This window comes from Clarias gariepinus, chromosome 3, assembly GCF_024256425.1.
Source record: "Clarias gariepinus isolate MV-2021 ecotype Netherlands chromosome 3, CGAR_prim_01v2, whole genome shotgun sequence".
In the NCBI taxonomy this organism is placed as follows: domain Eukaryota; kingdom Metazoa; phylum Chordata; class Actinopteri; order Siluriformes; family Clariidae; genus Clarias; species Clarias gariepinus.
Genome location: NC_071102.1, coordinates 28,324,386 through 28,338,229, shown reverse-complemented (window position 1 = coordinate 28,338,229; position 13,844 = coordinate 28,324,386). Strand labels below are relative to the sequence as shown.

Here is a 13,844-nt window from a genome sequence, read left to right as displayed (position 1 = left end):
TCTGACAATACCACTAAAATAAGATCTTGGTAAATAGGAATTAGTATAATTATTATTCACTACTTTTACATTAAGTTCACCTCTGCTTTTAAACAGAGAAATTAGTAAAAATTTACTACTGTATGTTGACATCCATATCTATTTTATACACAAACACCAATCACCCATAACATTATGACTACAGCCAGGTGAACTGACCAACACTGATCACCAACTATACGCCAGTAAACTGGTGACAGGATCATGGGCACCCAGCCCTCACCCATACCCACGGGGTCCAAAGGCCAGCCCATCTAGTCCGATCCTAGAGAAAAGCCAATGCAGCAAAAACCAAAAAAAGACAATATAGGCAACGGTGCAAAAGCATTAGAACACCAGTGCACCACAGCCCATTGCGCATGGGGCTCAGCAGGCAAACACCGCAAGGCTGCCGACCCAGCCTCCAAACTACAAACTCCCCAGATCACAATTTAATCTATTTTAAGGTCACGGGCAGTTGTCCAAGCATTTCACTGCATATCGTACTGTGTATGACTGTGTATGTGACAAATAAAATTTGAATTTGAATTTGATCGAGTACTCGTGGGATGCGTTGGTCAAACAAGTCCAATTCACAGAGGCGCCACTCTGCAACCCATAGCACCCATAGCAACGTCTGCCATGTTCTGATGGCAGACGTTACAGCACACCCCCAGAGGCCTTGCATAGCCATATCATGAAGAGCCAGAGCTGACACTGTGACATGAGAGAAACCCATCTAGGTGGTAAAAGAATAAAAGTACAGGAGGCAATATTGTTTATATCATATAAATCAAGATGTATTACTACTTTAATAAGGGAATTATTGGGACAGAAGGAAAGATCCTGGAGTTTTTGTAAATATGATTCTGTAAATATTTGCCATTCTTGTGGTAATTACAACTTCAGAAGTAGAGTTCAAGTTTTTCATCTTTTTCCAATATGCTTGATTCCGAGAAAGTACAGTTAGCAGCGTCATTTGAGTGATATAGACTCCTTTCTTAGTAATTAAACAACTCACCTAAGGACGTTTTATTATTCGTAACAGTTTTGTCTTTTTTATGATCATTCTGCCTTTACCTCGACATAAGAGATATAATGTTTATCTGTAAAATAGACTCAGTCCCTAGCTAGCTGCTCTGCATTCAGTGCTTCCTGGTTGCCAAGCAACATTATTCTTATTACCTGAACCACTTCGATTCAGTGTGTTCATCCTTCCATGAAGAAAGAACATTTTCACATATACTGTACATACAAAAAGCAACCTCGTTTTACCTTCTTTTGTGTCCTTGCTCTCTTCATCCTCCTTTTGGTCTGACTCCAGGCCTGCTTTGGGTTCTGTATTATCTTCATCCTCTTCTTCATCCTCTGTATAGAGACAAAGAAAAATCTGTGTCATCTGCCAAAGCTTCGCTCCCGCCCCTTCGGTGACCCATCTTGAACCCAAGCCCTGGCTGCTTTCACACTAATCGCTTACAGATCTCCTGTACAAGTTTGCAAACAGCCCAGACTCTTCACTAATGTAACAGCACACAAATCATGACCTCCAATTATAATCACAGTCTCAACTTGTTTTGGATCAACATTGCTTATTTATAAAGGATTTCATGAGGATTTGTACAGCTGCATTTTAACAAATTCGAGCCAAAGATAGTGAGATAAAAGAAAACTTCTAAGTTCTGATAACCATGTGTGCCATACGTGTGTGTGTGTGTGTGTGTCTGTGAGTAAATCAAGATGTCTGCTGGGAGGAGAAGTACAGATACCCATCCGGAAACAAGACTGTTGAGTGGCGTGCCTCCTCTGTGCTCTCTCCTGACCCCCCTCAGCTGCACTGTGCCTCGGGGCCTTGACGACTCACCCCACAATTAACCCAATCACCCTAGCCAAAGAAGCAGCCTGGTGCTCATCTCCAACAGGCACCTGCTTCCATGCCCAACCCCCTGTGCAACCCACCATGCTGGGCGTGTGTTCCTAACCCTCCCCACCCCTATGACCCACGGCTGCACATGCTAAAGGCGCCAAGTAGCTTAACACCCACTGGACACCTGTGGATTAGAGCCTGCCGTCACAGCCGCATTCTAACACACACACAGGGCTCTGTGGGATTGTTTTCTTGTTGACCCTGTGTGGCAGAGGTTAACAGACATAGGTCATGCTGACAGTAGGCGCCCAGTTCTGAGGAGGAAGTGATCCCATCGCACCAGACATGGCATGGCTCATACGGTCAATACCAGGGTGTTTGTGTTCACACCCCCTGAGACGGAACAAAACGCCCCAGGGCTTGCTCAACAATTGAGTGTCAGAACTACAAGAATTTGGACTCTAACACTACTGGGTTATGTCTGCTGTTATAATAGACTTGGTGTATTTAAAGCATTTATAGCTTTATCTCATTCAATAATATTTTCCTTGTGTTTATCTATCTTAATCAGACTAAAGTATTCCCTGAATCCATAACACCAGAGGATGCAATCTAGGTGGTGGTGAATAATCTGAAACATGAAACTCCTGTGGCTTCTGGCAGGGTAGCTTTAGTGAATTGAAATATTGACTGGGAGGTTTAAGAAGCCTGTATCAGTGCTGAGATTCTTCCCAAGAGGATTCTGGTGAATGTGGATCAGTGATGTGAGTGCAATTTGGGCCTGAGACAAATGTGGTTTAGCTGCTGAATGTGACCAGACCTCTGAGCCAGAGACCAGCGGGGAACCGAGGAGTCCTCAGGCCCAGACAGGCAGCCAGCCAAGGAACCCAGACCATACCACACTACACCACACCACACTTCTCCACCAGATCCCTTCTCCATCTGTTTTTCTCTTGTACTCTTCTGGGCTCGGAGGTGATGCTGTTTGCATAAGCAGCACGACTCACTCTCTCCATTCTAGGATTTTCTGACTGTTCTTCCAGGCCCGGACAGAAATAATGTACGAATGGGAACAGGGAGGATATTTCAAGAGCACGGCATGGCTTAAACCTGAGGGACCACTGTGGAACAGCAAGAAATCTGGGCTGAACCTGACCTGAATTGACCAGGTTTTGGGGGTGGATGATGTGGTATAGTCCAGGGGAAACAAGAGAAATCTGAGAGGCTGGACAACGTGAAGTGGTCAGGCTAAGAACAATCACTAACCACAGAGACTGGGACAACGTAAGCTGGTCTTGATTCATGATTGCGGCTGCAAGGCCAGAGGTTCACAAGCAACGTGATAGAGACATGCCATAAGTCCTTGTGGTTTGCTGTCTAAGCTACAGTTATGCATTTTTATGACCCAATCATAAAAATCAGCGACTGCAGAACATTAAAAATGACTGTCTGTGTGACATTCATAAGGGTGAAAAACATAATATGCGAAAGAGTTGAAGCGAAATAAAAGTGAAATAAATCCATACTGTGTTAACAGTTGCATTTAAAAGTAGTTAATCTCTACATTCCATTTCAAATGATATTGAAATACCTACCCCCCGAGTGTCAGGGTTTTAACCAAAACTCTCTGAGATACAAGAAATGAGAAGGGGGGAGCTTTTACACAGTCACTCTAAGTCTATCCAGTGGGCATGTAATCTTCAGTCACAAGATACTTTCCCTTCCACCTGCCGCGTAATACCAGCCAGCTCTGTGGGTCAGCGTATTAAGCTCTATCCTCCCTGCCTGCCAGTTTGATGAAACTCTGGGCCTATGTGGCATGGTAATGACATCCTCCGCATCTCTTAGCTGTTCAATCTTTCTTCAGCTTTCTCATGCTGCTAGTGTCAATTCAAATCCACACTGGGGCACAGTGTTCTCAGAGGATGACGATCTTAAGCCAGTAGCTCAGCTTGCCTATGTATCATTCAACCAGACATGATGATTATGATGGCCATCAGTCCGCTGACAGTACGCTGCGTGATCACTTTCTTTATCCATATATCCACTATCAACCAGAGGTGTACGTACCGAGTGATTATACATAGGTGAGCATATGTAATCATTCCAGGAATAAAAGATCATAGCGCAATATTTTAACAGGTACTAGAATATCAAAGATTTTACCCTTCACATCTCTCATTAAAGGTGAAAGAAGAAATGTCTTAGTGTGACAGTGGGAATATTAAGCTTGGCATTTTGTCTGTGTGAATTGGACGACATCCAGCATAAGGGCTGGTGCCTGTACTGTTGCTGATAGATCGAAGTTGACATGAAGCACTTTTATAAAAGTCGAAAGGTATGGTGCAAAGCGGCACAGGTAGTGGAAAAAAAAATACACGCACAGGATGGGATCCTATCCATTAAACGGCAGGAGGATGCAACCCAGCTTTTCATCCAGCCTTTTATTGGGCCAAGCTGTGCAACTCCAGGCCTCCCATTTGGGATATGGAGCTCATTACACAATCAAAAAAATTCCCCCTCATCTGACAAGCGGGGAGTTTTCCTTCTAATGTGCAGTGCCAAGAAGGGGGAGGCTGGTGTTCCTCACCAGGCCTACTTCTCCGCACAGAGAAAAATGGAATAGAAGGAGCATGAGGGGTATTTCCGTGTGGGGGTGTGAGAGATGGCAAAAGAGGGGGAAGACCCTGGTTCTGGCTATGAACCATGTACTGCATATCTTCTCCGTTGTGAGCCAACACAGACACACAGTCACAATTTGCGCCTCAGACGTTGGGTGTCAAGCAGCCTACAGACCACAAAAAAGGCAGAGAGCAGAGAGCAGAGGAGGAGGCGGCAGCAATGCGGATATGAAAGAAGTCTCTAATGTGGCACTGGCACGCCACCCCAAGCATGACATAAACACTATCAATGCACAGAACACAAAGTTAAATCAAGCTTCTAAATACTCCTAGAAGAGCTCATGAACACCTGAGAACTGCTTGCACAACTTAAAAAATAATTAAATAATGATAATAATTATAATAATAACAACATCTGAATGCATTCCTGATGAAATTTAAGCTACTGCTGACCAAGAATGAACCATAAGCATTAAAATGGCAGCATCCAGAGTTTATTAATTCACTTCTTAACATTACCTCAGCACTTCCTGCTAAGCATGCTGATGGTCGTGCTGCAGTCTCTGCACCATGACTCATCCACTTCTAGACAACAAAAGATCCCTCTCTTTTCCTCACATTTCAAATAAGACTCCATGTGAGACTGTCAGACTTTCTGAAGTCAAGCAGTGGGGGAAAGCATGCTTCCTCTCTCCGGGCCGTGCTCATCAAATGGGCACTATAGAGTGAGGAATAGATATGCTGAGCTCAGAGAAAGAAGGCAAGCCTTTAATTGACTCAGAGCCACTCTTCCCCCTCAGGCCTCCTGCAGCTGTGCACTCGTGGGCTAAAAGTGCCCTGTGCCCCCTCTCACGTTCATACACAGACGCGTAGCCACCATCTAAACTGTCGAACTGGGACTGATGGTTACTTTGATTGATCTACTAACTTAAAAGATCAAATATGTAAAAGATCAAATGGCTTACTATCAAGCTATTAGGCATCAAACTGAATTGCGGAATTAGAGCAATAAAAGCATTTACTTTTCTAGGCTATAGCACAGGAGGTTTATATACATTCTGAGAAACATACTGTATTTTGTAGATCGCACATAATGCAAAATCAAGAATTCTGCCAAAATGCTGACATGTTGTAAGGCTTCATACTATAAAAACACAGTTTACATCTCGGTAAGGTTTTAAGGGTTAAAAATGCACAATACAGTTAATTATGGAAATTTAATTATCAAGTAAATGAAGTGATAAAAATATTTTATGACAAGCAGTAAACACAGAACAAAACAAATCATAATAATTACAATGAGTATTTCAAAATTAACCAAAGACAAATAGCAAATAATAAAAAATAAAAAAAACTATCAAATAATGTGTCCAAATCATTCTGCTTCATATCTGCCCTTTTTGAAAGTTCTTTAGAACCTCAGCACTTTTGAAAACTATTTACTGGAAAGCACAGATTTCGGGCTTGGCCTCTCAGTGCCATTCTGCATCCTTATTTTCATTTGTCATCATGACAAACGTCTCAGATCAAACCCGCTGTGCCTTTTATAGCAGCGCTATCAAACCTTTATCTCCTGGCACAAATCTGCCTCTCCCTCCGAGTCAGTGCTCTAGGGTCTGGAAATATTCAGAGCAACAGAGATAAACAAACGAGTCACTTTGAACACAGATAACTACTCCGAACCTCCACTAACGCTTGCAGGAAATGATCCAGATTGAGGGATTTTTCAGGCCTTGTCTGATTTGGAGAGGAAGAAAAAAAAAAAACACAAGTGAGCTGAAAAAGCAGGTTTGACATTAGATTAATTACAATCAGCATTTGAAAGCTCTCATTATTTTAATATACAATGTGGGCAATTCCAGACTAAACTATATGGAATGTTGGGATTTTAGTTTTTAGTTTTAAAATATCATAATTTAAAAAATATATATGTTTACCTATATGATTCAATAAAAAAAGTTAAATAATAGCTAGTAGTCTTAAGTGTGTATTGGTATGGCAACATAGCATTTTACATAAAATATAGACCATAATTTTTGCATTCACTTGTCTTTACTGGTTTTAAAAAACTACACAGTAGAACTCGCCTACATTATAACATGATATTGTTACCGTCATAAATTACATCACAGGACAATTTTCTGAAATATAGTTGTTTGAATGTTTTTTTTAAATGTAAATAAATGTTTTTAACTAATTATTTTAAATTAAATTGAAATAGAAACAAATAGATTTAATTTGCAATTTTTTTTCAGAAAAAAAGTTCAAAGTTTAGAACTATTTTTCACAAAAAGTAGGCTAATCGTTTAAAATACATTTCGTATGCATATTATAAATATAATTTTTACATTTTTTTGAATGTATCACTGCTCTTTTGTTAGCAGTTTAATATAAAGTATTGATATTATTTTTTTCATATCGCCTAACGCTACTACATGAAACCCATTAATGTGCAAATAATTTATATATCTACAGCACTAAATTTCACTGACTTAAAAAAATATAACAAAATATTTAATCCAACAATATTTCTTTCTGTATTGAAATCTCACTGCTAATAGTGGCTTAAAAAAATTAAAACTTTTCCTAACATTTCTTTAACAGATAATTATGACACAATTTCTTTTAAGTCAATCATATTTCTTCATTTCTTACACAAGTCAAGGTAGCTAAACATTTCAGTGCAATTACACTTCTTAACCTAAAACCACATAATCTAATACAAAACAAAAACTACTGAAACTGTCTAGGTTTAGAGTGATAGCTTGTATTTTAGAAATAACCTCAACCAACCCAAAGCATTTATTTAAGGATCAGACAAAAATGTTTAAATAAATCGAAGATTCAAAAGAGAGAGAGAGAGAGAGATTTTTTTTTCTTTTAAAAATGAATGTTCTAAATACACCACCATGACGGTAAACACAAACTTTGAGCTCCACACTAAGCTTCTCCTATTGCGCAGCTTTTTGACTTTGAACTACCGAGGCTCTAAGCTGCGTCGGTTCTGCGGCCTGAAACCGTGGTGCCAGTGAAGCTGGCGTGCTCCCAGAACCACATCTTTAAGAGAGCCATCATGCCACGCCATGCACAGGCTGGCCGCAGAGCATGATTAAACCTCATGACTTCAAACTTTCCAAACACTGGCCTGTCAAAGTGAGCCACTCAACCAGGGCAATGAGCTGAACTCACTTTTCACCAAGTCGCATAAGAAAGGACAGTTTCATTAAGGGTTTTGGTAAATGGGTGAAGTGATGATATATCGAACAGTACGGCACACAAAATGTGTCTACAGGGATGTGTGTTTTGATTAAGACTAAAAAAAAGAGAGAGACATTTTTCACATGTATTATCCATGCCTGGTCCCTTGTGAAAATAAACCCAGTATATTTTCATTTATCATCTCAGAAGGTTTTACATTTCATACAAGTCATAGGTGACAAAGTATTTAGGGTTTCAAAATTTACAAATAAAAACGCAACAAAGAAATCCCTTTAATGCATTATTCCCTCTTGTCTTCTAATTCTTGCTTCGGAACTAGCAGCGGATGTCCCGTGTGCTAAGAGTGCTCCCTGATGGTCATGTGTGGTAGTGTATCTTTTATAGATATGTGCAGTTCATGTGTACAGAAAATCAAGTTATTTCTGGTGTTACTCTATCCAGGACAATTTTCCTTCTGTTGAAGGACAAGAGGTTTTCAGAGGAATGCTTGAAATATTTTAGATCTGTAGTCCAATCAAACTGCTTGGTGATCTGATATTGCTTTGTAGACATACAGTAAGTATGAGTGACGTTAAATAAAAGAAGAAGTCGACATTAATCCTGGAGGGACTCCACAAAGACCATGGAAACTTAAAAGTTCAATTCGGTACATGGAAAAAGGGCAACTATTCTAAGGAATGAAAACATATTCCATTCGATTTCCAACACACATCAGATGGCAAAAATTATTACAGATGCTCAGTGGACAGCAGCTGCTTTTCTTAGCAGAGAACAGTTTCATGTATCTTATTATATGTGGTGCTATGAAAAAAAAATTGCATCTGGGTCCCACTTGGCACGCTCCACAGACTGTGAAACACATCATTTCATCTGATATAATTTTTTGTTCACTCGGATTTGACTGGCATCCTATTTCAATCCGGACCATTTAGGGTTTCTATTTGCCAAGAAACCGGAGCCGTGAATGTAATTCGCACTCTAACTGGATACACTGCGGAGCATGGAGGTAAGGAACTGCAGGCTCTGATGTCACCAATTAATTCTGCCAATATGGATCAAAAAGAACGTAAACGTAACAGCATCTAAATTCAATATGACTTGTCCTGCACCTACAGACTGAGCTCTGGGAGGAGAAACAGGCTGCGAGCATGAAAGGGGGAATTTTGGCGCTAACCTTTAGTTTTGTGAATGCTGACACCCAAAGCTTTTCTCTCGCATGAGAGAGCTGAAACAACACAGCAGCACCAAACACTTCCATATGTGACCTGGGTGCATGGCTCAGCTGCGGTCCCAGAAAACCATGAGCCAGGGTCAATACTGCGTTGCTGGCTGAGCCTCTATGACAGCCACGCAGAAGAGCTAAGGAATGATCATCCTGTAACACCTGGATTCAGCACCTTTGGAGATGAAACAGATTTTTGAGCTTCTTGTATTTGTTGGTTGCAACTACTGCCATGCTTATGGAAATTCAGATTTAGCCTCAGTCTGATCATTATCCATTTAGATATATTATAGAAGCACCAAATGAATGCGTGTCCATTTGCATTTTATCGTTTACTATTTCATTTCTTAACTGCTTTATTATGAGGCATGACATGCCCTCGGTCAACATTCTATAATGCTTTACAGACTAACTAGTTCAAACTCAGTTTGCTGGTAATTAGGAAACATTAAGGCCCACCACCAGTTAAAACAGAAGTGCAGGGGGGTAAAATGTTTTTTTTTTTTTTTATTTAAACTGTCTGTGAATTATACATACTCCCAGTGGAGACCTTACAACTAATGATCCAGAAATATGCCAGCAAACACACACACAGACACACATACACACACACACACACCACAAACACACCACACACTAAGATTAACAAAGAAAAAAATAGCTTCCATGACCGTGTGAACCCTTAACCTTATTTGTGCTGAATTCCAGGGTGGGGAAATGCAAAAACTGTAAGACTGACTAAGAGCCGTTTGCGGTTCACTAACAGTAATTACAGCTACGTTATCACAACAGGCATCCCCCTGCACACAGAACGGCAGCTCCTCGGCCATGTTTCCAGCACGGCTCATTGAAGGGTTCTTTAAGACCGAGTCTCATTTCGGAAACCCAGACTTAGCTACAGTACGGCGGCGCGCTTTTCATCCCGAGCCGGTGCCAGATTTAGTGAGGCTCGACACATCCTTGCTCAGCTGAAACGATTCTTTTCAGAGAAATCTTTGAGTAGAATCAATGATACTTATCACTGATATCTGATGGAGAGACTCGTAACACAATGTCAGCATTCTGGTTTACCCACAATGCCAAGGTCCACTGGTTTTGGCCATGCTTTGGTGATCTGGCCACTTAACTGTTTAAAAAAAACACGAGTTTAGAAAATCCATGTGGAAATCTTTAAAAGAAACCTCAGCTATTTCATAAAAGCAAAAAAAACTTATTCAGTTAATAAGACTCACCTCATTTAAAGATGGCAAATTTAAATAGAAGATCATTTAAAACACTATACAAATATAGCAAAGGGAAAAAATGTATGAATAACCTTTTTATGTTCTGTCTATCTATTAATATTAACTATGTCTCTGCCTCTACAACATCTTCAGCAATGATAAACCTGCTCTTCATGATAATCATAATCGGCAGTAAGTGCTAAATCCATGTTTATATTGCCAGTGACTGGTGGTTAATCTGATTCACTGTAGACAATGCATACTAAGCAGTGATTTATCTCTGACCTACCAGCACACAGGAACCTGCTCACAGCTAACACCACTCATAATCATTACAATAATGATGTGGCGGAAATAAAACGTTATTTCATTAGATAATTAAAGTCACGTGCAAACGCTGTGTGATGCAACAGCCTTAGCTCAAGTCAAAAGTTCAGATGGGTCAAACCCCCAAGAACACTCTGAGGAGTTTTTGTGGTCTTGTTTTTTTTTTTCTTTCAGCAACCACTTTAAACTAAATAATTGTTTGTAACCGCTGCTGGTCCTCGATATGACAGGTCAGATTTCGATAAATATTTTGGATGGTTGTACACGAACAGTTAACAATACCTGGAATATTATTTAAAATGCACAGTTAAAGATTTATGATATTTTCAACAACTATTGTTTTGTTCATTGTTCTATAATGTGTTCGACTTTGATCCCGGTCGGAAATTTCTTCATATACAAAATATGAGACTTATGACAAAAAAAAAATTCTTTAAAAGGCTAGCATAATGTAAAACCACCACAATATAGTATTATACTATATATCAGGCATGTTGATGATGCAATCCAATCTTTTTTGCAACCAGGTGATATTTGCATAGTCAGAAATAAATGCATCCACACTGATATAGGCGGCCCAACTGTTTAGTTGCACATTCACTAAGAATAGCAGTACAACAGTCTCATCAAGTTATCATCATTCTCCTTGGTCACAATGCTGCAAATCTGTAGCCCCGTACTACTGTAGCTGCTGCAGTCTGTTTATTTTACTTTAGTGTTCCAAGTTTTTTTATTACTGCATAATTAAGGTGTTTGTCAAAGCAACCCATGGTTCAGTTTACTGCTAATGGAAACACCGATATATTATTTACTGGGACTTACCAATTAAATATACTTTTATTTACTACATAATATTAATCTATAGAGGTATAGGCAGAGGCACTGGTACAGGCTTAAAAGAACTGGTGGAATAGTAGGAGGCTTCTTGCCTGGCCTGGTTCGCATATACAGCTTGCCGTTGCCAAGCCAGGAACAAATGCCAGGGTTGTATCAGCAAGCGCATACAATGTAAAAACCTGTGCCGAATCTAACGAACAGATCATAAACATTTAACTGTGGTGACCCATAAGGAGAACGAAAAAAAATGATGACCAAAAAATATGCATGATCAACCAAAGTTAAACAATCAACAACATCTAAACACACCCTACCAAAGTCCTGACCAATTGAGTAAAGCTTGCACGTGCAAACAATTTGGCACACAAAAAAAAAAGTTGGAATGTCAAGCCATCCAAATGAAGAGGTTTGAAAAACTCCAACTCTGGTGGAAGTTGCTAACAATCTGTGTGGGCTTTTACTACTTAACTATAGTTAATATATAGAACCTATTACTCATACAAAAACACAACTTTAGATAACAGTAGGAAAACAGAGAATATAAAGCATCTTCCATGAATTATGATGTCAATTTGCTGAGTTCCAGGACCAAAAGCTAAGCAGAAATCAACATTTCAACAGCACATAACTTGGCTAATCCCCAACACTGCCTTTGGGAAAACTTCAAACATACACAGATGATCTTGGCAAGCAGAAAACGAACTCTGCTTTACACAACTGTCACTGTAGGTATTGTTGTAATTAATAAATCTGAACGCCAACATCTCCGGGTATTATAGCACCTGGCTTTAACTAGAATTTGCCAGAAAAAAAAAAGAGGAGCTGCTGCCGCCCGACACATATAGGATCTGTTTAGGTTCAACAATAAGTTGAATGGCCTGAACAAATAGAGTACAAGCAGGGGGTGACATGACACATCAACCTCTCTCTCTCTCACACTCATTCTCTTCCTCCCATATACACTCCACCTTCTTGTTCTTCTTTTTTTTTCTGAGTCAGGGTCACCTGCTGACAGTCATGTAGCTCTCGCCAGGTGGCAGACTCTACTCCCGAGCCAACACTGCATCCAGACGAAAGCAGATAAGAGGAGGAGGTAAAAACAAACAAACTGCACTGATCATGAACATCAGTAATGGCAGTGGCCAATCAAAGTCTTGTCAGCGGTTGCACTTGCTGAATAAATGGCTCGCCCTGACAGGAAATTCCACCAGCAATTTTAATTCTGATCAGGCTTCAAGGAAGTGGAAAGAATAAAAACACATCAATTATAATGACAGGAAGTCTCCAATCACATGGCAAGCAGCTGTTGCCAATGCAGGGATCAAGGAGCCATGAGAAGATGGTGGGGAATCTAGTACAAAAGACATGATGGGAAAAAAGGAAGCGGGAAGAGTCTGAGGGAAAGGAGGAGAAGACAGCGCTAGTTTTGGCAAAACTCCATTTTAACATGCATTGCTTAATGAATCGCCCATTACAGTGTAGAAGGAATGAGAAAGTACAAGCACAAGAGTAAAACTACATGCCTTTGCATTATATCTACCAACAATGGTATGCAAAAAAGAAAAAAACTCAGCCGAAGCTTGTTAAGGGGTACCATCCATATGGAGCTGTTTAAAGAACTTAAAAAAAAAAAAAAAAACATCTGTGTTTTATACCAGGCCTGGCTCCCGAGTCTGGAGGATGCAATCAAATTAGTTGAGCTGTATGCATGCTTCGTTATAACCAGGTCATAAATTGGAAAAAACAATTGAAATATAATGCTTGAAATATGATTTGGTTTAGATGTATAATTGAAGTGTGTGTTAAGGAAAAAGTATGATTACATCAGGATCGAGTACTGGAAAATTGATGGTCAAATCCTAGCTTCTTTATTATGTACTGTATACAAATGAAGTAAGTGGAAGATTTGTCTTAACTAATAACACATCAAATCCACTATTGTAAATAATAAAAAAAAAAAAAACATCAAATTGGATTTGATAAGGCACTTCACCACAATTTCTATTTGCTACACGCTATATAATACAAAAGCCTTGAAGTTACTGAGCACCTTAACTGATATACAGTAAAAGAGATGATCTCTGCAAGATGTACAAGTAAACCAGTGGCCCTCCTCAGCGAGGCCGGCACAATTTCAGGTGATGTTCTGATGATAGAAGACATCTTAAATTACCCCAGTCTGCATCCACTTAACAGCCCTCTCAATGCCCTTACTGTTCTGTATTCCAGGCAGAGCCACTGATGGGCAGGCATCTCTTTTCAAAGAGTCATTCCCCTGGCTTTTCTCTCAGGAAATGGAGGCCACTGCTGGTCAAATGAATCTTAATCCATCTAGGTTCAAGCTCCCGAATGAACCCAGACAGCCGAAATGACAGCGCATCTGACAGTTATGAAAATCAAAGCACTTCCCTGGGCAGACACTTTTCATTTAAAATAAAAAAAGGAGACACAAGATTGTCTTAACATAAAAATATGTTTCATGTGTATCCAAAAGAATCACAGGGTGATATACA

General features: G+C 39.9%; 1 protein-coding gene across 3 annotated transcripts in view; it reads right to left on the bottom strand.

Annotated features, from left to right (window-relative positions):
• The window catches only part of LOC128519395 (cytoplasmic dynein 1 intermediate chain 1), a 70,797-nt gene that overhangs the window by 34,894 nt on the left and 22,059 nt on the right, over positions 1–13,844 (bottom strand). For all 3 annotated transcript variants that reach the window (XM_053493114.1, XM_053493113.1, XM_053493115.1), the window contains one exon: positions 1,294–1,386. In XM_053493114.1, coding sequence (XP_053349089.1) covers positions 1,294–1,386 — 93 coding nt within the window. The remainder of the gene's footprint in view (positions 1–1,293; positions 1,387–13,844) is intronic.